Here is a 23975-nt window from a genome sequence, read left to right as displayed (position 1 = left end):
TCTGTACAGTGGGAATAAATGCACATGCAGTCAGTCTGGTCTTTTATCAATCTCAATTTACAATAAAAAGAAAAATGACACTTCCTATTAGTGAAGAAAAGAAAAGTAAAAGAAGATAAGTATTATGTAAATTGTATCCAAAGGAATTATTTGCACATAAGTCATTTACTAGCATGCATCAAACAAAAATGTAATTATTTACTGCTTGTATTGCTGCATTGCAGTGATTTCTGGACATAATGGCCATGAGTGCATTTACATGAACAATCTTAGACCAGTTATGTCTAACTTAGTTATGACTGCTTACACAGGGATGAAAAACATCCATTTGTTGAAGGGCATAAAACAGAAACTTTCCTGTGTTTTAAGTATTTACGTTAACATGCTTTTACAATCAGCATCCACTTAAAATTTAATTTAATAATTGCTGGATTATTGAATAACTGGATAATTGCAAGGTTCATGAAATCATGTCTTAAAAGATTTAAAAAAAAAAAAAAAAGAAGTCTTGATTGCTACTTTGCCCACATATTAATTTTTTGTGTCTCTGACATTGTATTTACATATTACACATATTACATCAAGTTATGACATGCTCGCAATCCCTGGGCCGATTTGTATTAATTAATTATTTTATTTTATTTATTTATTATTTTTTTTAAATATAGCAATACATTACATTTACTGTGGAACTATTATGAAATGTTTTCATTATAGAAAAGAACACCCAGGTCTAAATAATCTGCATTCATATGGCAAATGATGGCTAAAAGACAAAACTACAAGGGGTACAAACAAATATATATATAAATCATTTAAGTTCAGTTTAGCTCATGTAAGGTACATTTTGGTTTTGCTTCTCCAGTATACGCTACTTTGTAGCACGATGGAAAGCAAAGCAATAGTGCGCTGGCTGTACTGAATCCTATCCATTCTTTCCAGGTTGTAGTGAAGACACATTCGCCTGGACTGGATTGTGGATTGTGGATTGAAGCAGTGATTGGAGGATATGTTGGGAATGAGAACTGGAGGAGGCTGGGAAACAAACAGGGAGTGTTGTGTAGTCTAGAGGCCGCCGTGTTCATATTATATGCGTCGATATCACAAAATGATCGAATAAACGGCGCGTTTGGTCGTTTGTAATGCATATAGCGTGCAGGGAAACAGATGACGATATTTCCCGCTGATCTTTACTAAAGACAAATCGCATCAATCAAGTCCAGCATGCGGCATTTTTACGCGCTGATCTTGCATATGAAATGAACACAAACGTGTCCTGAGACTGAAATATCTGTGGTATCTCCTCTCGGTGATTCTGACTGGATTAGCACGGATACCGAAGATCATCTGTTTGTCGGTCATTTTGGGTTTATTTTAGTGACGATAAAGGACTCGTTCAATCACAAGTGATTCAACATCACAGGTGAGACGGCATGCGTTGATAACAGTCCTACAATTTGCAACCAAAAACACCTTTAAATCACATGAATGGTTGTTTCTTCGTGCCATTATGGCCCTTATGGACTCATCCTTAAACTTAAAACACTTCTGACACTCTCATTAATTTATTTTATTCGTTCAAAGGTCATAGCCGACTTGCGTCATTTCCCATGTAAGTTACCGTTATGAGCAAATATCTTTTCACATGTCAATTCACCGGCATTCATTATGCGAGGGAAATACATTTTAAACATTTTTGTAATAAAATGGCCGACTCTTTTGCTACAGCTAAGTCCACTGTCATACCTGCGACATTTTATTTTGTGTATTGTTTTCACACGATAAATATTGAAATAGTTTATAAACACTGTGAGTTAACAGGAAACGACGATTGTATGAACATCGGATATAAAAAATATTGGTCGATGTAAGTAAATAAATAATAGTCACACGAAAAACAAATAACAAAACAAATGAAAATAATCAAGTCTGTATATGTACAAAGACGTAAAGACAACATACTTTATACTTGTATAAAGAAAGTTCAACCCATCTCAGTATATTTCTTCCATTTTTTATGGCAGTGCTACTAATTTACTACAGTTTTACTGCATTTCCAATATTCGTGGCATTTTGAGTAGGCTAATTGTGATTGTGAAGCTATTCATATAATAATATTTACATTGATTTATCATAGTTTAATTATCCACAGTCTGATGTTGTCACTGTTAATGTTTTGTTTGGAGTCAGGGGCTCTTCAAACGGTCAACTCTGAGGAGGCTTTGTTTTGTTTTTTTTTATTATATAAAATTTTACAAGATTGAATTTGGAGATTGAAATCTACTCGTTTGCATGTTTGATTGGTAGCAAGATCAACAGTAGGGCTGTAGCTATAGATTATTTTAGTAATAGAATATTTTTGCGATTATTCCATTGATTAATCGAGTAATCGGATAAGAAGCGTATTTTTCTTTATTAAAGAGCAATACTAGATGTACAAGAGAAAATAAGATGGGTCTCTTAAAATGAACAACTAATTTGTTTCCTTTTTAGAAAAAAATTTACATTTTTACTGCTGAAAATTGCATACATAATGGTTAAAAAAGTAACCCATTTTTTGTGTTTTTTTTTGGAATTTTATTTTAAATGTGAATATAAATATATATATATAAATATATATATTTTAAAAATATAAATAAACAAGAAAATACAAAAATCTATTTCACATTACTTTAAAAAAGATAAACTTTACAACCTAAAATTAAGGCATAAATAAAGAAGTATAAAAATCAATTTCACATTACTTTTAAAAAGGTACAAACTAAAACTAAGGCATAAATCAAAATAATAGTAATAAAAATAATAATACCTAAACATTGCATTTATGTCATGCAACTTAACTTTCAAGTTTCAGCCTAACTAAAGCTCAAACAAGACACACGCCTTTACTGTCTTTTTGGAAGGCTTTTGTAAGAGGCAAAAATCAGTGGATAGGAAGGTAACTTGGAACAAGAACAAGAGTCCTTACACAATTTCTAAACTCATTTTTCTACAACATGAAATTAGAGTTATTTGGAGAATAAACCCTCTTAAAGCTCCAGTATGTGACTTTTGTAATTGACCACAAGAGGGCGCATTTCCAACAATAACAAAGGCGAAGCTTGATGACGCTATGAAGCAGGTGACGATGGGAGATGTCGTTTTTAATGCGTTTTCACCATAGCAATGTATCTAAATTGGATAAACGAATCATGATCACGGATGAGGTAATTTATTCGTTTTTGTATTACCTGTACATATGATCGTATTATTTTATGTCATCATAATTAATGAACTGCAAGGAACGTGAAATGTTATACTATATTATCCCGTTACAACTTACAGCTATTTGTTAAATGATTTGTTGGGTTAATGTTGTTCAGTGTTACGTGTTTATGGTTAATGCCGTGTTGTTTAACGTGCTCAAACCCAATCGTTCTAAAAGTAAATTTGAACGAACATTTGCAAGTAATGACTAAATATATTTTTAACAACACATATCCGATTGTATTTAATTGTACTGCCATAATCTCGGTCACAATCGGTGCTAAAAATCCTTACCTTAGTACAAAGAGCAATATAACTTACGTTTTACTGGCACTTCAATACTCGCCAAAGAGTTATCGTGATCCATAACAACGACAACCAAACCATACACGCTGCTATAACATAACCACCACTTCCTCATTTGACCATGTGATATTCCGGTGTGGTGGAACATCACATGGTCTACACCGGAAAAAAAGTATAGAGCGGACATTGCGTCACTGAGAGGCGACATATTTTTTCCGGGACGGCCAGTTCTTTAAAATCAGAATTTCTCTGAAATAAAAAATCTTTGGAGACTTTTGAGATATTGTAAGTACACAACTGGAGGAAATATTTCACACTGTGCAAGTTATTTTCGGAAATTTTATTACAAAATTCCTACATATTGGAGCTTTAAGTGTCTCTCTACGTTCTGGTGTGTGTGTTTGTAACTTGTTTTTGATATCCTTCATATTCTTAGTGCTGGTCAGTTCACAACAGTGATAGAAATTAATTTGTTCAAATAAGTTTAAATTGATTTTTACATTTAATGGGTATTTTTACCTTTATAAAGCCTTTTTTTTCATAAAAGTACATCATCTTTTGAGTCAAATTCTTACATTTAATCAGTCAATTAGAATAATAAGACATTTGGGCTGTTACCAAACAAATGATATCATTATCAGTATCAACAAAATTCATCTTTGCAATGCTGAGGAAACGCAGAAGCTGCATCTGAAGAGGCATTTAGATGTAGGCCTATTTACACACCATTTAATTCAGCTCAGAGTAGGGCTGTTCAAAAAATCGAATACGATTTTCATGCGCATCTCTTCAGTAAAGACGCTCCTGTGATTAGTAGTATATCTCCAGCACGTGCGTTAAGATCAGGGTTGCCAGGTTTTCACAACAAATCCTGCCCAGTTGCTTCTCAAAACTAGTCCAAAAATAGCCCAATCGCGTTTCCAGGAGGTTCCCCGATAAAAATTGCATCCCGGGGTTAAAATATGCGTTTTTGTCAGGGTTGCCCTGGTAATATTCACATTTTAGGCGCTAAATATCACGTTATTGGTATTGAACATGGTTCATGAAAAACCATCGCGGACATGAAAAACAACCGCAGACTTGGCAACACTGGTTCAGGTGGAGCGGCATTTACTACACAGAGCCGTAGTCCACCGGCAAGCTACACAAAATCGCTTTCAAAATCGACAAAGAATCGCCTGCGATTTTAAAATCGATTTTGTGTAGATTGTCAGTGAATTACGGCTCTGTGTAGTAAATGTCAACCAGTGTTGCCAAGTGTGAGCTTGTTTTTAATTTCCGCGGGTTGAAGCGACCCCAATACCAATAACGTGATATTTAGCCCCTAAAATGTGAATATTACCAGGGCAACCCTGACAAAAAAACCGTATATTTTTAACCCCGGGTTGCAATTTTTATCGGGGAACCTCCTGGAAACGCGATTGGGCTAGTTTTGGACTAGTTTTGAGAAGCAACTGGGCAGGATTTGTTGTGAAAACCTGGATACCCTGATCTGAACGCACGTGCTGGAGATATACTACTAATCACAGGAACGTCTTTACTGAAGAGATGCGCATGAGAATCGTATTCGATTTTTTGCACAGCCCTAGCTCAGAGGGACATGAATGCATTTAACCTGCAGTTACAAATGCATAAATAATATTTTGTTATTTTAAACATGAAACATTGACTACAGATATTTAGGATTTTTTTTTTTTTTTTTTTTTCTGCAAATGCATGTTTGTTTGATTATTTTCTCTTAAATTTGGAACCTGAGCCCTGTACCACACAACACACTTTAATGTACACTTTCTGTCACTGTTATTTCACTGATTAATCAGTAGACTTTGATTGTTCAGCTTTTGCAATTAAAATGTTAAGTGATACATATTCTAACAAATAAATAAAGGTAATGACTTCAGCTTTTGAAAATCATATGATGTAATTCCAATTATTATACATTTATATAAATAAATATATTTGGCACAAAAATGAGATGACAGAGAAACTCTCTCATTCGCCATTTAATTAGCTATATGAAAAACTAACTGAATGACACATCATTCTTTCTAACATCTCATTTTCTAAGCCATATAATAAACAAAATAAAGGTAAGTGATGAGACGTTTTATTTTTGAAACTATTTTATTCACAGCATAATCTCACTTGAAATAGACCTGAGCTAGTTCAAGCTTTGATCTCTATAAACAAAACTATTACTTTAATTGAAGAATATTTTTCCCCACTAATAAAAACATTTTATCATTAGCTAGCTCCACACTGGAGAGCTGCTTTATAACAGAAAATCAGGTTTTAATTCTAACTGAAAGCGACACTGACTGGTTTTTCATGTTTATGCTGTAAAGCGGCTTGATTTCAGGCTATCTATTGCATAAAGTACTATATAAATAAACGTGACGTGACTGGACTTTACTGGAGTATCAAACTGCAAAGCTTGTGCAAACATCCACATCGCTGTAATCAGATGCTTTCTTAACTGCTGCTATCTCACCGCTGTCATGTTTTATTATGTTTATTTCGTTATTGAGAGGAAAGCACGCAGCATATAAGTACATATTCATCCAAACACCCCCCAGCAGGCAGCTTCAGGTTCAGCTGCATTTTCTCTGAACTGAAGTGCTGTGTCTTCCTCTCTTGAATTGAATCCAGGAGAGCTGAATTACAGTCTTGTACTACAGTGCCACACTGGTAAAACTGAATAACTGCAGGGTTTTTTTTTCAAAGACTTTAAAATACAAAAATATATATATATATTATGTATTTCAAATATGTATTTTAAATGCATGTATCTGAAATACTGCACATCCGTGGTTATCAATATATTTGTGCTATCGCTTACACTATTTTTTGTATTTTTACAGAGCAGTGCCATGCAACCCCTGTCCAAACAGCTAATGCCCACATAGAGGTGTCTGATCAGACACCCTCTGGCAGCAGAGGATGCTGGGAATGTGTCGTGGGCGCAGGAAGTTTGTGGCTGCCTCCCTCGCCCTGATCTTTATCCCAGCCCTCACCTGGCTCTATCTGTCATCCGCAAATTTCACAGGTATACAACTACACATCACAGATGTATTTTCTTTAACTGATGTCTCAAACTCAAATCTGATTCAAATGGGGGTGGTGCGAATTCTATATAAACATAATAAGAAGTTCTATTCAGAAACAATATATTTTTGAACACAATAGATGTACAATGTGCTCCTTCACATAATGTTTGTAACCAATGTTGACTTAGTTAAAACCAAGGCCAGATCTTACTATGTGAATTGTAGGGGTGTAAATCGGATGGTTCGTCACGATACGATACGATATCGATTCTCATACCTAGCGATACGATATTTGCCGATACTTCAAAAATGTCTACGATATGATTACGATTCGATTCGATACAGAAGTATATCAACTGATATATTGATATTTTGATATTGTTATTATACATTTTTATTTTTTTTAAATTGCAAATGAAATATAAATAATGAACATTTATCGGAAATTTTCACATTGTGTACCTCAGTTGGTAGATTCACAACAACAACAACAAAAAATAAGCCGTCACAATTTTTTTTTCTTTTTTTATATAATAAAGAAAATAAACAATTGGACAAACAATTCTGGTTGCTACTATGGGCTCAGTGCAAAAAATCTTTTCTACAGGTAACCAAACTATAAGCAATAGCAGGAAATAAATACAATACAACAAAGACACAAGCTCAATAAACTTTAAAACAGTTAAATAAACTGCTTTTCAGGTTTTTCGGCTCAGTCTAAAATAAATTTTAAGGTATGCTGCAGAAATGTAATAATCAAATGTAAATAACTGCATTGTCTTCACTGTTTAAAACTAAATATAGATTAATCATTTTTGATATTACAAAGGTTATTTAGTCAAAGGGGTGAGCACTTGTATTTTTCTTTGACAATGTTAGATTTATTATTAGTTTGCTTTCACTTTAAGAACCAAGCACGGATTTAATATACACATGCCTTTTCTTTCTGAACTGTTAACTTTAAGACATATGCCTAACCGACTGTGTTTACTAGGATATTCGCCAAAATGCGCATTTTGATTATAATTATGTATTTATTGATCCATGCACAAAAAAAGCGGAAGATAGCTCAATTTAGTATTCGCGCATGCGGCTGTCTGTGTGCGTGCACACGCTTCAGTTGTGTGCAGTGAAAACTTCTGCTCGACTGTTCCACAAACAATCCCAGGCGTCTTTTATGCTCACCTCGTGCCTTTGGCAGTCCTTATACTGAGTCCTGATCCGTGAGTTTGAATGAGAATGCATCCGTTGGCGGTAATGCATAGATGGACATTATGTGAAATTGTAGACAGTGCCAAATAAGCTGCCTATTTATATTACAGATATCGATATTTTACGTGTGCCATCGATGCATCGTATCGTCAGACATCATATCGATATATCGATCCATATCGATGAATCATTACACCCCTAGTGAATTGTGAGTGTTTTTAAAGTAAACTTACTCTGCTGAGCATGATTTTATATGATGCCTTTTCCACCACTGCACTGGCCCATTCTTTCAGTTTGGGACACTGTCTTTCAAAGTCTTAGAATAAAACTACTGACTGTTGTAAAACCTGCCATCATAACTGAATGTGCGCATTTTTATACATTTGGTATTTGGAACTTGTCACCTAAAAGGCATAGTTTAGGAGTTAAAAATTATTTGGAACTAAACCAGCAACTTAAAACGTCCATAACCTGTAGCCAGAATAGTTTGACAAAACTGCATTCCCATATACTGTGTAAAAGGGTACTTATTTCCAGCTGGCATTTCCAACATAAATCATCATTCATCAGTTTCATTCTATAACGCCTTAATGGAGTATGGTAGCATCAATCTTATATTGTGTGAACTTCGCCCTTGCTTCTTTTATCTATTTATTTACCACACCCAGCTAGAATGCTAGACCATTTTTTCAGTCATTTTCTTCACTGATGTGCCTCTGCCAAATGGTCTATGGTCCGTTTTTGACAATATGCATTCTCATTACCACAAGTGATGCTAATTTTGAAAGCTAAGACAATTAATTTAATTATCAATTTTGACAACTAAATTTGTTTTTAAATACATCTGTGCGTATCAAAATTTTGCTGGCTATCCAAGTAATCTAAGTTGTTGCAACAGGGTATTCTGGTATACTTGATAGACAAAATTATTTTATACACTGTGTACATTAATAGGCACGCCAATATGTTGCTATCTACCAACAATCAGCTTATTGAAATAACACATTTTACTGGTTTACATGACAGACTTGCAGATTTATTCTCCCCTCATGTTTGTAGTTTATATAAATATACCTTCAAACACAGATTAAAGTGTTTCCACGCCATACAAAATTGGGATAATGGGCAAAAAAATAAAGCTATGACCTTTCAGCTTAAGCATAATTGGTTGGAACATGCACATTTTTTTTTATCCTTGTACCAACCGTTAAACATAAAGATATTTTCAGATATTTGGATTAATCTGAAAAACATGCAAAAACAAACTATAAAGTTGGTTGTTGTGTTTAATTTTGTAAAGTAATAATAATTTTGTAAAGTAATGCGAGTAATGATTTTTGTTTTCTGTGCATCTGCTAAATGTTTTCATGTAACATTGTATCAGCATCTTAGATTTTGGACAATTTTTTGTGTTATGTGCTGTAAAATGCAGCAATATAAACATGTTTGAGTTCATTCTGCTAGTCTTGAACTTTTCTAGTTAGTAAAGTACTTTAGGGCCACTGAAGCATTTTTACACTGTGTGCTGAATGGAGTCACTCTAGCCTGTCTAAAATTGATGATTTACTCCAGTGGCTTTTAATGACTTTTGGCTGAAAGTTAAATGTCTTTGCTGTCACTTTATTAACTGAATTAATTATTACTCCTCTGATTAATGCTCACTGATGTTGAACAGCTCAAATAATGTATTACAGTTTGTTTCTTTAGGGTCATTCTGAAGTGTGTTTGCAGTACATTCTACATCTTACCTGTTAATGCAGTTTGTGCTTAAAATACCATTTTAAAATTAAATATAATAATTGTAATTTAGTTACATACAGTTTTGCTGCTTTCAAATGGTAAGCAAACTTTTTTGTGAAAGTTATCAGTTAGTTTTTAAAAACTTTTTAAACATCATATGAGCAAGCAACCTTGATAATATCAAATACACTCTAAAATAATTCAGTGTGATTGTGCGTATCACAAAATTATATTTTTAAGATATCCTTAATAATTTTGGTACATTTTAAAATATTTGAAAATGTAGTGGTTACACTGATCTGTTTCAAGAACTACAATTATTGCTCATTCTCTTTGAATATTCTTCAAATTTAACTTTAACAACTAAAATATTTGAGTAAGTTGCACAGAAAAACCTCACGACCTAGGCAAAATTAAAAAAACTGCCCATAGAGGGGAAGAGTCTGTTTTTCTCCATCATGCATTGCTTTTGACTATATTAGCTGTATACATGTTAAAATAAAGTGTTTGTATATTATCACACAAGATTGTTATATTGGGAGATTTGTTAGTGTTAAGTGATCATTTATTGGGGATTCTGTTATGTTGCAGTTTTGATGGTTACCATTTTGGTGATGAGTTGAATTATTGGGTTTTGCATTGTCCTCAATTATTATTATTATTATTATTTTTTATGTCATACTATTAAATATAATTTAGATCATTCAGATCTACTTGTTCAGACCTACAGATGCTGTATGTTTTTTATTTATGTATATATATATTTTTTCAAATCAGACCTCTTAAAAAAGTGCAATCATAAGATGGACAATTAACAGATTTAGTGCTGTAGTTGTGATTTGCTGGACGGATGTTTAGTGATCCTCGACTGTCTGTGTGTTTTCTCCTCAGTCAAACCGTTGCCTCTGTCGCCGCTGGATCCTCAGTCATCTGTGCTGATCGGAGCAGCTGCTGAGCATCAGGATTTGGAGCTGCAGCTACGAGATGTGGAAGAACATAACCATGTGCTGCGGAGAGAGATTAGCCTGCCACCCAGGGTTCCAACACATAGCAGCCATCATAGCAACAGTCGCCAAGGCAACCAGTTACACACCCATTCCACAGAAGAGGGTACAGGTGATAGTGAGGCTAAGAAAGGAGTTGCCTCGGGCAACAGCTCGGACTGTGTGCCTCAGCCTGTGGTGAACAAATGTGAGGTTAGTATGCTGAATCAGGACCTTACACTGAACAGATTCACATATTATCTAGACTCTAACCCTGACATCCTCAGATTCCTCAAATCATATGTTTTGTTGAGGAGAGATGTGCTGTTACTTAACTAAGTGATCAGACAGCACCACAGATACCACCCAGAACACTCTACAACTGCGTAACACCTTAGCAACCATTGAGAAACCCTAGAAACTGTATAGCAACCTACTGTAGTTTTCTTTCCAGAAAACTGTTTCTGTTCACTGGCATTTCCCTACTCTGTGAATTTGAATAAGATGTGATTTCATAAAATTGAAGTGTCATATTTTGAAATTGTGAACTGAAATGTATGCATTGCATCTAGAGTCGGTACCAGAGGGGACCTCGGTAGAAATTGCGTTCTGGGGGGTTCCCCCATCGGTAGAAATCGAAAAAGGTGAAGGGGGCACCGGGCAACTCGTGGCACCGACACTGAATGCATCAATACTGCTTCAAACTGTTCTAATTACTACTTGTCTTTCTCATCACAGACCATTCACATTGCCATTGTGTGTGCGGGGTACAATGCGAGCAGAGATGTTGTCACTTTGGTCAAGTCAGTTCTGTTTCACAGGTAAATTTAGAGTCTGTGGCTGTCCACATTCACAGGATATTCACTGCTCCACACAGTGAGTGAGCAGTATACAGCTAGGATGCTGTCTTAGGAGGTTCCTGCATGTTTAGACAGCAATGTAGCTCCATAAGTTTTTGAGTGTCCAAGTGCCTGTAAGTGTTATTGATCAGACTGAAATTTCTTTCATTCTACAATGCAGTGTAAAAAGTAGTAAAGCTAGAATTGGGTTTCATCATCAGCTTTACTGGTTTGCTGCTCTCTGCTTATACACCCTCCAGTAATGCAGTGCATAAAATGACTTTTCACTGTTTTATCACATGCAGTCAAATTACTTTACTATGCTCTTATGGTTTTATTGTGGTGCCAGTATTACACTCATCTTAGTTTGAAAGGATAAAAGCAAGAGTTCAGTCAGCAATGACAATGATATTTTTTATTCCCAATGATATTTAAAACTAATGACCTTTAAGGTGAATTTCTGAATATCCTGGCTTTTTGTAGGTAATAAAAAGTAATGAAAAGTTGAATAAACGATTTGAGGATTTTCATTTTTGGGTTAACTAGTCAATATTAAATGACAGGAAACGTTTGTTCTCTTTATGTTTTAGACGGAACCCTCTCCACTTCCATTTCATCACGGACTCCATCGCTCGGAAGATTCTGGCTGACCTCTTCCACACTTGGATGGTGCCGGCCGTTCATGTCAACTTTTATGATGCTGATGAGCTGAAGGTTTGTGCGACTACTGGATTGCTCAATAGACCTCAACAGTGATGCTCAGTATTTCAGCAGAATTGATGATGAAGTATTTTTCTCTGTTCATTTTCTGTGTAGGGTTTTCAGAAGATTTTTAAAGATTCCAATTCCTTAACCAAACCAAACATTGCCAGTCGTACAAGGGAGTAATAGACTCTGTCATATAGGCAAATAATTTAACAATGAATCAGAGCAGTGTTAATATTTGCTATTTCTAACAGTAATCTTCTTACGCTTTGCTGGTGATCTTTAATGTGCGTATTTATACATCAATAATCAGAATGCACACGTCTGACATGTAAAAACACTGTGATACTTAATTGTATGTACTACATACAATGTTCTGCTGCTTTCACTGGATATTTTCCAGAGAGATTTGCAGATCACCCAGTTGAGTACTAGCTCCAGCATGAAAACTAATTTGGTTAGTCCGGGTGGGAACTTGCAAGACTTTGCAAAAATAATTCAGATTTTTATGTCTAGCACCTGACTGTTACCTTCTGAAGGGCTGTGAGTCCCTTAAAGGGATACTCCATCCAAAAATTTTGTTATTAATCACTTACCCCCATGTCGTTCCAAACCCGTAAAAGCTTTGTTCATCTTCAGAACACAATTTAAGATATTTTGGATGAAAATCAGGAAGAAAACAAAAATAACAACTTTATTCAACAATTCCTCTCCTCTGTCTCTCTCCAAATCAGTGTAGCGCCATTTTGACAAATTGACCAGTACGCAGATGGCGTACACTCTTCTGTGTCAGCCGTGCCAAAATGATAGGTTTTTTACGTGTATTTATGCTTTGGTTTGAATGAAAACTGCATCGGCACAGCGCGGCTGACACAGAATAGTGTACGCCATCTGCGTTCTGCTCAGAATTGCCAAAATGGCGCTACGCTGATTTGGAGAGAGACAGGGGAGAGGAATTGTTGAATAAAGTCATTATTTTTGTTTCTTCGTGTACAAAAAGTATTCTCGCCAGTCGCCACTTCATAACGTTACAGTTGAATCACTGATGGCAGATGTAGACTATTCTGACGATGCTTTTCATACTTTCCTGGACCTTGACACTGTTATTTATTTGGCAGTCTATGGGACAGTCTCAAGCCTCCCGATTTTCATCCAAAATATCTTACATTGTGTTCTGAAGACAAATGAAGCTTTTACAGGTTTGGAACGACATGGGGGTAAGTGATTAATGACAAAATTTTCATTTTGGGATGGAGTAACCCTTTAATGATTATTGGATCCTTGCTTTTTTTTTTTTCTTTGTTGCAGTATTTGATTTAATTTGATGTTTCATATTTTCTCTTTGTATGTTTATCAGTCTGAGGTCTCTTGGATCCCTAACAAGCATTATTCTGGCATCTACGGCCTGATGAAGCTGGTGCTGACCAAGACACTGCCCTCTGACCTACAGAAGGTCATCGTCCTGGATACTGACATCACCTTTGCCACAGACATCGCTGAGCTGTGGGTCGTTTTCCACAAGTTCAAAGGTACTTTTGAATTACATTCATTTGAAATGATTGTTTATTTGTCATTTGAATTAAATAATGCAAGTTTTGTGGCTGTTGAAGATCAGAAAACCTGTGAAAACTGTGTGCATCCCACAGAAATACTTGTCATAACAAGACAACATTTTGACAGTTGAGACAATCATTAATGTTCAATGAGGCACGTGTTTGCAGCTCAGATCAATAATGTCACAGATTATTCCACCAGACACTGACCGCAGCAACCACAGTGATCAATGATTTCAGTAATGAACCAGCCTTTGTGACTAACTACATTTGATCTCATGCCTGAAGCTTTATCAACAGAGCAATGGCCCGTGACTTGCATATACACACATCACCAGCCAAATGCGGGTGGGCGAACTGTACCGGCCTTTGATGTGAAATCCTGTTGCTTAGAAACAACGACACACTGTTGTTGAATACATTTGATTACTGTGTCTTGAAGGACGGATGCTAGGAAAGCTAGAGATGTCCTTGTCTTATTAACCATTTGTTCTGATCTTCATGTCATGTGGTGTGACTCCCCAAACTACTTTTTACCTGAAAAACTACTACTGAAAATACTTTTTTACTAGATACTGGGCACCACATAACATTTTTAGAGCTGAAAATATTACTGTAGTTTTCCAAAACCATATGTGACCCAGGAGCACAAAACCAGTCTTAAGTCGCTGGGGTATATTTTTAGCAATAAGCAAAAAAACACTGTATGGGTCAAAATTATTGATTCTTTTATGGCAAAAATCATTAGGATATTAAGTAAAAATCATGTTCTATTAAGATATTTTGAAAATTTCCTACTGTAAATATATCAAAACTGAATTTTTGATTTGTAATATGCATTACTACGAACTTCATTTGGACAACTTTAAAAGTGATTTTCTCAGTATTTAGATTTTTTTGCTCCCTAAGATTCCAGATTTTCAAATAGTTGTATCTTGGCCAAATATTGTCTGATCCTAACAAACCATACATCAATCAAAAGCTTATTTATTCAGCTTTTAGATGATATACATCTTAATTTCGAAAAATTGACACTCAAGACTGGTTTTGTGGTCCAGGGTCACATATGAATCCACCATGAATACAAAATAGTACATTTGTTTTAAAGCAGATTTGTAAAAGATTTTTCCTATGTCATTGACCAAAATACGTGAGCGCTTTAAAACAACTACACAGATTTTTGTCCATAGTTCACCATAACTTCCGATCAGTCAATGCAGACACATTGATGTCACTGTGGGGGTGTTTGTGCATTTCAGGTCAGCAGGTTCTTGGTTTGGTGGAGAATCAGAGTGATTGGTACCTGGGGAACCTGTGGAAGAACCACCGGCCATGGCCAGCACTAGGCAGAGGCTTTAACACCGGTACGCCAGCCAGGTTACTGATTATCTGGCTTATCTAAAGGGGAAGACCAGTTTTAAAACAAATACTAAAGTTCCTGATGAATTAAATCATGCCTTTGTGATTTTGAACAGGACAGTTACACTATTTTATAAGTGTTATTTAGTGTAATGGCCAACAAATGATGTTGTATTTGTGTTGAGGTGTGATTCTGCTGTTGTTGGATCGATTGAGGAAGCTAAAGTGGGAGCAGATGTGGCGGCTAACGGCAGAGAGAGAGCTCATGAGCATGCTGTCTACATCACTCGCTGATCAGGTAAACACATAAGCTCGGTTTTAATCTGACCTGCTGTCTACTTAGACAGGAGAACATAATGTATTGTGCAATTCACTAGGGACATTGGTGTGATGAATGCATCATACAAATAGTTTCTCATGAGAAGCACATGGGAGACTCTAGTTTGATGTTATAAAGTCGCTAAGCTAAACCTGAGATACCTACTAAACATATGAAACACAAACATTGGGTGAAATATATTTTAAATGAAATGCACTTTATATCAAAATGACAGTTGACAATATTGTTTCTGCAGGATATCTTCAATGCTGTGATCAAGCAGAACCCATTCCTGGTGCACCAGCTGCCCTGCTTTTGGAATGTTCAGCTATCGGATCACACCCGCTCTGAAAAGTGCTACAAAGATGTGTCCGACCTCAAGGTGACATCACAGTGGAGACAAAAAGTGGAGCTCACACTTATGCTAGATGACAAAAAAACAATTTCTTCTGTAGCTGCCCCGTTTATATGTATATGTGTGCTTAATATAGAATTGTTACTTCTGCATAAAGAAACACAAGCAGTTCAGTTTGAGACAGAGGTCAAGCAGGGTCCACATTTCTGAACTTCTGCATCTGATTGTGCAGGTGATTCACTGGAACTCTCCGAAGAAACTGCGTGTAAAGAACAAACACGTGGAGTTCTTCAGGAATCTCTATCTGACATTCCTGGAGTATGATGGGAATCTGCTGAGGCGAGAGCTCTTTGGATGTCCCAGCGAAACAGACCACAACTCAGAGAATGTGAGTTTCACCTCACTGTGCTTCATGTTGGTTTCAGAGGTCTGCAATCATTTTTTTTTTGTTCAGGCAGCATGATGGAATAATATTTGTTTTCTTAATACCCCTGCAGCTTCAAAAGACCCTGTCTGAGCTTGACGAAGATGACCCATGTTATGAGTTTCGTCGGGAGCGCTTCACAGTCCACCGCACACATGTCTATTTCCTGCACTATGAGTACGAACCAGCCTTAGATAACACTGACGTGACACTGGTGGCCCAGCTGTCTATGGACAGGTATGAAAACACACTTATATTTACTTTCTTAAAGACACCAATAGCGCACAAATCACCTCACCAACAGATATTTAATACATGATGCTAAAAAGAGCCTTTTATAAGGAACATGTAATCAAGTTGATCAAAACTTCCTGGAGGACAATGTCATTTAAGAGCTTTCAAAGAAATAGTTGGTTTCATTTATACAAGTTAAGCACAATCGACAGCATTTGCAGCATAATGTTGATTAACATAAAGTAATTTAATTTGTCCCTTGTTGTTTTTAAAGAAAAAAAAGCAACAACCTAGATTAAAGTGATACATATTGAATGGATGTGAATTGGGCCAATTGGAGGATTTAAAAGCAGAAATGAGAAGCATATAATTTTATGAAAGCACTTCTTTATAATTATTAATTCTACATTTAAAGGGGTCATGACATGGGTTTTTTTATTTTATTAATATGGTCCCCTAGGTGCAATTATAGTATTACTATAGTTTTTTAAAAAAAAAACTTTTAAAATGTAGTGAATTATGACATTTTCCCACCCTGTTTCTCATCCTTTGATTCAAACAGTCTGTTTTTTGGGTTGTTTTCCCTTTAAGAGTTCAGTGTTAATGCCCACTGTTATGATTGGCTAACGACAGTGCCTATGGATCAATTATTAACACCCCAGCCAGAACATTTGCGGATTGAGCGTAACTGTTTAGTTGATTCCATGTACGATGTCGCTTTTCATTGGTCAGTCGTTGAAGCCTATTTCTGATTGGTTGTTGCCGTTTGACAGTTTTATGCCAAGAGCAAAGAGAAAGAGTTCGAAGAGAAGAGTACTTGGCCATGCGCGCGACGCGCACGGGGACACAGTCTAAGCACATACGCGCTTACTTTTAGATTCGCGATTGCACTGAACACGGTTTAAGTGCAGGCATACTCTCTGAGCGAGGCCCAGAGAAAATTCTTACAAGAGCAACGTGTATCTGAGAGCGCGCGTGCCCAGTTCCCGCGCGCGAGCAGAGAGATCCGCGCTCCGCGAGTTTCCGCGCGCGAGCAGAGAGATTCGCGCTCCACATTATATTTAATTGTACTTTCGCGCTACAATAATGCGCTCTCGACATTTGACAGGGAAATAACGCCATGCTGCGTGGCATTGTAATTTTCCTGTACACAGACCCACTCGCTGTCCGTCGACTGAAACACTTGTGAGGGCGCGCGGCGCGACAACGATACGAAATGAGCGTAGTTGTGTCTTGTGCTGGAGGCGGTCATATGCAAATGGTTGGAACGTCACTTCGCACCGTGACGTCACTTCGCACCGTGGATCCAGAACGAGCTGTATTTAGATGATTAAATAAATGGCTTGTTTATAATGGGGAGGACGTCTTAAGCTATGAAACTTGCAGGACGTTTTAATGGTACAAAGACCTCTTATATTCCAAAAGATCAAGGCAAATTTGGTTTCTCATTTCATGACCCCTTTAAGACGTGTTTATTAAAGCTTGTTTATTAAAGTTTATTAAACTAAATAAAAAAAACTAGCTTCTCTAATCTTTTTGTATTCTGTCTGTTTGCTTTTTATTTATTATATAATTAACAAAAGCAAAAAAGGCCTCTACCACTAGCTTGCTCTATTATTTTTCTATTCTGTCTGTTTTTTTGTTGTTGTTGTTGTTGTTGTTGTTTTATTATATACTAAAAAAAAAGAAATGCAGGATGGCTGCATTTAGTCAGGCATGTATGGGCTACCCCAGAATCCCAGATAACCTACACATCAGTCAGTGCCAGTGGCAGAGGGTTATCGTCCTTGTTAATACTATGGGATACAATTCATTGTCAAAGAGGGCATAACCTCTTTGACAGACAAGTTATAGCTCTCAAGGGCAAAACCTTTGTCAGAGTAGATGCCAAAACTAGTTCGACTTGAATGAAAGTTAGATTCTAGGAGACAGAAGTGTAGTCCGTTTAGTCAGAATACTGTGTATTAGGGCTGGGCGATATATCGCATGCAATTGTCACGCGCATTTCGTCATAAAAGCTGGTTCCCTGATTACAGCTAAATCGATAATGAATGCGATCGATTAAATCTCTGTCTATTAAATGCTGCTCCATTTGAAAGCAGGTGATGGCGATTTAGCGGTAATCAGGGAACCGGCTTTACTCACGAAATGCGCGTGACAATTGCATGCGATATATCGCCCAGACCTACTGTGTATACTTAATTAAAATCGTTAGGGTTTCTACATTCTTGGGAAAACCTGGAAATATTTGGGCATGATCAGGTCTGGAAAATCTATAATGATTTTTTTTACTGTGTTAACACCATGTCTCACAGCAGTGATATGCCAAATACAAGCTCCAAAATGGCTCTATTTGGATATAATTATTGTCAGTAGTAGTAGTATTAATTATTAATAGTAGTAGTGTTATTGTTGTTTTATAATTTTATAATCATTAGGTTTTGTTCATGTCAGCGTGTTTTGTCAAAGCAAAAGGAGATAAACCAAATGTGTGTTGACCTATTGTATGAAATTGTATGTTACATGTTTTTGGTGAGTTACTGGAGTGTTCCTTTGTTCCAGACTTCAGATGCTAGAGGCCATCTGTAAACACTGGGAAGGGCCCATCAGTCTGGCTCTCTACCTCTCAGACGCTGAAGCCCAGCAGTTCCTGCGATACTCTCAGGGCTCTGAGGTCCTGATGAGCAGGAGCAACGTGGGATATCACATAGTCTATAAAGAAGGCCAGTTCTACCCTGTTAATCTGCTGCGTAATGTTGCTATGGGCCAGGTCAACACGCCCTACATGTTTCTGTCGGATATTGACTTTTTGCCCATGTATGGACTCTATGAGTACCTCAGGTGAGACAAAACATACATTTAGAATTTTCCTCTCATCTAAACTAAGCCCCTAAACTAAGCCCCAGGTGCTAAATTCTTCAAACCAGTCACAGTACATTTTAAATTCATGTATTAGAATTTTAATAGGAACCGAGTACATTCTGGTACTGTCATTTTGGTGTTTTGCACAACAAATTACTCATTATAATTCAATAAAACAACACAGTTCTCTTTTGAAATATTTTGTATGAAAGCAAATTTAATTTCAGTATTCAACTTGGTTATTATTATCATTTTTATTTTTTATATATATATTTTTTGTTTGAGAAAACAAGAAAATCCCGCACACTATCAACTTGCAAAACAATAAAAAAATTCTTTAATAGCAACGTTTCGATCATATGATCTTCATCAGGTCTTCATATATTTTTTGTTTGAAAATGTTACTCATTTCAACAAATCATATTTTTTCACTTAAGGCCCAAAGAATCATAATCAACACAAATATTGTAGGACCATCACAGACGGACACGTCATCACAATATTCAAATTAGGGCTCAATAAACATGGCTTCTTCAGTGGCAGAATTATTAACAATCCTAAATTTGTTGTTACAGCTGCTTTCAGAATGCTTTGGGGTAAAATTATGCAGGCAATGCAAGAATGTAGTGATGCTTTTGTATCACAATATTTTGTCAAATATTGTAAACATTATTATTATTTTTTTTTTTAAGAAAATCACCTAAAACTGTTGAACAACTGAGCTTGACAATATAATGGAATACTGATAAAGACTGTGGTATAAAATTTTCTCTGATTAAATCGTGCTCAAAAACATTTATAAATGGGCACTTTTTTTAAATGTGATTTGAGGGGGAAAAGGGAAAGAAAAGTCATGACATAACAGAGTATCTGATTAAAGCTGATTGCAAAACTCATTTTGCTCAGAAATCATTAAAAATACAAGAGTGAAAATCCATATACTGTATATTAAAGCATGGTGTTTTTTTTTTCTTTTTTTGGTGCCAACAAAATGTTCTTAGGTTGTGAATGTAATTTGTACAAGAGTACAATCTATTACAGTCCATTCTACAAGTAATCCATCTTGTTTCTGTCTCAGGAAATCAGTTGGTCAGCTTGATATGGGGAACACTAAAAAGGCTCTTGTGGTTCCAGCATTTGAAACTCTGCGCTATCGGCTGTCCTTTCCCAAATCAAAAGCAGAGCTCCTGTCACAACTCGACATGGGCACTCTGTTCACATTCAGGTGATTAATCTAAGAAAAAAAAAAACTGATGAAAATGAATGGCAGAAGAGATTTTCTCAGATGTGACTGAATGATTCATGATTCTTTTAAATCAGTTAATATCAGTTAATCGATTGAACCAAACAATCATAAACTCTAAATAATATATATTTATTTTTTTATTTATTTAGTGAATTCTTGACAGTTTTACAATGACTTAATAAATTGACTATTGACTTAAAGGGATACTCCATGAAAATTTTGTCTTTAATCACTTACCCCCATGTCATTTTAAACCCGTAAAAGCTTTGTTAGTCTTAGGAACACAATTTAAAATATTTTGGATGAAAACCGGGAGGCCTGTGACTGTCCCATAGACTGCCAAGTAAATAACAGTGTCAAGGTCCATAAAAGGTATGAAAGTTGTCATCAGAATACTCCATCTGCCATCAGACATGCAATCTGGGTTATATGAAGCGACGGGAACACTTTTTGTAACAGTAGAAAACAAAAATAACTTTATTCAACAATTCCTTTGTCAACTTTGTCAGGCCTCCCGGTTTTCATCCAAAATATCTTAAATTGTGTTTCAAAGTCGAACGGAGCTTTTACGGGTTTGGAACGACATGGGCGTAAGTGATTAATGACAAAATTTTCATTTTGGGGTGGAGTATCCCTTTAATAAAGTAATTTGCTTGTCCACAGATATCATGTCTGGACAAAAGGTCACGCTCCAACAGACTTTGCCAAATGGAGAACTGCTACAACACCATACAGAGTTCAATGGGAGGCCGACTTTGAGCCGTATGTAATGGTCAGACGAGAAAGCCCAGAGTATGACCGGCGCTTTGTGGGGTTCGGGTGGAATAAAGTAGCTCACATCATGGAGCTGGATGCTCAGGTAACACTTACATTCATTAAAGGAATAGTTCATCCAAAAATGACAATTTGCTTACCCTCAGGCAATCCAAGAAGTAGATGAGTTTTTTTTCTTCAGATTTGGAGAAATTTTGCATTAAATCACTTGCTCAACAATGGATCCTCTGCAATAAATGGGTGCCGTCAAAATGAGAGTCCAAACAGCTGATAAAAACATCACAACAGTCCACAAGTAATCCACATGACTCATCAAGTTCATCAGTTAATATCTTGTGAAATGAAAAGCTGCATTTTCATAATAAACATCCATCAAGACATTTTTAACCTCAAATCATTGCTTCTGTTTAAAATATGATTCCCCTCTCCATAGTATTGCTTTTTCTAGTGAAAATGTTGTCTAATCTGAATCAGGTGAGAAATATGTACAGATTAAGTGACATTTACAAGGAAAAACAGCTCTAAACAAACATGTTGGTGCATTTTGATGTGAGAGGACAACAGGGATTGACATGAGGCGGCGGTTTAAAAGTTAAAACACCTGACGATGGATTTGTTTCTTACAAACATACAGCTTTTCACTTTACAAGATGTTAAGGATAGATCTGTTCATTGATATATTTGAAATGTGTGGATTATTTTGATGTTTTTATTAGCCTTTGGAACTTCATGCAGAGAATCCATTGGTAACCAAGTGTCATTACATAATGGTTAATTTTTCCAAATATCTTCCGATGAAGAAACAAACTCATTTACATCTCAGATGGCTTGAGGGTAAGCAAATTTTCAACAAATTTACATTTTTTCATTAACCGTTCCTTAAATGGACCTTTTTCACAGATTGCGATGATGCATTTTGACAGGTATTAAGATCGTAAAGGTTTTTTTTTTTTTTTTTTTTTTTACCTAATGTACATTTATAACACTATTGTTTGTGATATAAACTTGCCATTGAATTACAGAAACTAGTTAATGCTGCTGCATGAGTGTTTTTAATATAATGACAAATTATGGCATATTTGACATCTTTCTCTCTTCTGACTAATGTATTCAAACTATTTCTATAACACAAAAAATATTTTGTGTAAGTGTTTGTGCAATATGAGTTTGCAGTCTGAATTGAGTGTGATAAGAACTGTTCTTTTTAGTGGATTGGTTAATGGTCACGAATCAGTCAGTCTTGAACTTCCTGAACAACTCAGTGTTCTTAAAAGAATCTTAAAATATAAAATTCTGTAAAAAATATATAAATAAAGCAAATGTCCCAAATAAATCCTCAGTGGAGTTGAGTGAAATGATTGCTGTCTTTAGACATTAAAGGTCTTGAACTTAGTTTCAGTAATATTTCATGCTTTGTGATGTAATTAGGCTGCATTAAATAAATCACTTTTTGTTTAGTTTCTGGTCTTATTTTCTGGAAATTAACTGATCTTTCAGCATGCAAAATGTTGTTTGTTGTGTGTTTTCAGGAGTACGAGTTTGTGGTTCTGCCCAATGCCTACATGATCCACATGCCCCACGCTCCCAGTTTTGACATCACCAAGTTTCGCTCGAACAAACAGTACCGCGCTTGTCTGAAGACGCTGAAGGAGGAGTTTCAGCAGAATATGTCTCGGCGCTATGGTTTCGCCGCGCTCAAATACATGACAGTGGATAACAACAGCTAGCCGAGCACATTGTTCAGCGAACCGATAAAATAACTGCCATGCGCTGATCAAAGAGTGCTGTGTGACAGCGCTTTTATGAATGTGTTCAGTGAAACTGAGATTGCAGGGTCATTAGGAGGCACGGCTCGTGATCATCCATTCATTCAGGGATCCGATAAGACGTTTATCAGTGGTGTTTGACGACTGTGCTGAGAAATAAACTGCTGATTAGAAAGTCATTGATGAACTTTTGTGAGAAGGAAAGCAGATCCTACAACTGGAAACTTCTAGAATAAATAAGGTCTGTTGTTACTTATAAATGAAGGACAACAACACTGATGCACTTCAGATTAAAGCCTTGAATCTGTCTGTCATTCTGTCTTTCCGCCTTTCTAACTATTCACTTGGTTGTTTGTCAGTCTTTTTTTTCTCTCTGCCTCTGTTTCTAACCATCCATCTGTATTTCTGCCTGTCTATATAGTATCTGTAATTTTTTTTCTGTTTGTCTATTTTGCAATGTCTGTCTGCATCTTTCTTTCTAAGAGTCTGTCTATTGGTCTGTTTACCTTTCAATCAATATTTTTGTCTAGTTGTCAATCAATCAGTGTCTTTTTGTCTAGTTGTCTGTACCTCTGTCTGTCTAACAATCTGTTTTGCTGTCTATCTAGCAGTATCTTTATTTCTACATCTGTTTGTTTAAAGGGATACTCAAGCCCAAAATGAACATTTTGTCATTAATCACTTACCCCCATGTTGTTGCAAACCCGTTAAAAGCCTCGTTCTTCTTCGGAACACAATTTAAGATGTTTTGAGTGAAAACCGTGAGGCTTGTGACTGTCCCATAGACTGCCAAGTAAAATACACTGTCAAGGTCCAGAAAAGTATGAAAGACCGTCAGAATAGTCCATCTGCCATCAGTGATTCAACTGTAACTTTATGATGTGACAACAATACTTTTTGTGAATAAAACAAAACTAACGACGGTGATGCGGTGAGACAGAGGAGACAAATTGTTGAATAAAGTCGTTATTTTTGTTTTATTCACGTACAAAAAGTATTGTCGTT

The 23975-nt window shown here is 36.1% G+C and overlaps 1 protein-coding gene across 1 annotated transcript; it reads left to right on the top strand.

Moving 5' to 3' along the window:
• Positions 1 to 998: 998 nt before the first annotated feature.
• LOC109083440 (LARGE xylosyl- and glucuronyltransferase 1) lies at positions 999 to 23713 on the top strand. Its single transcript, XM_042745851.1, has 15 exons — positions 999 to 1423; positions 6414 to 6598; positions 10443 to 10747; positions 11273 to 11355; positions 11964 to 12087; positions 13436 to 13607; positions 14891 to 14995; positions 15176 to 15288; positions 15566 to 15691; positions 15897 to 16052; positions 16162 to 16325; positions 18885 to 19163; positions 20263 to 20409; positions 21094 to 21289; positions 22734 to 23713. Exons 2-15 carry the CDS (start codon positions 6493 to 6495, stop codon positions 22929 to 22931), a joined length of 2274 nt encoding a protein of 757 aa, XP_042601785.1. The 5' UTR covers positions 999 to 1423; positions 6414 to 6492; the 3' UTR covers positions 22932 to 23713.
• The last annotated feature ends 262 nt before the right edge of the window (positions 23714 to 23975 follow it).

This window comes from Cyprinus carpio, chromosome A4, assembly GCF_018340385.1.
Source record: "Cyprinus carpio isolate SPL01 chromosome A4, ASM1834038v1, whole genome shotgun sequence".
Taxonomy (NCBI): domain Eukaryota; kingdom Metazoa; phylum Chordata; class Actinopteri; order Cypriniformes; family Cyprinidae; genus Cyprinus; species Cyprinus carpio.
The sequence above is the reverse complement of the archived record's forward strand: the minus strand, read 5'-3'. Positions and strand labels throughout refer to the sequence as shown.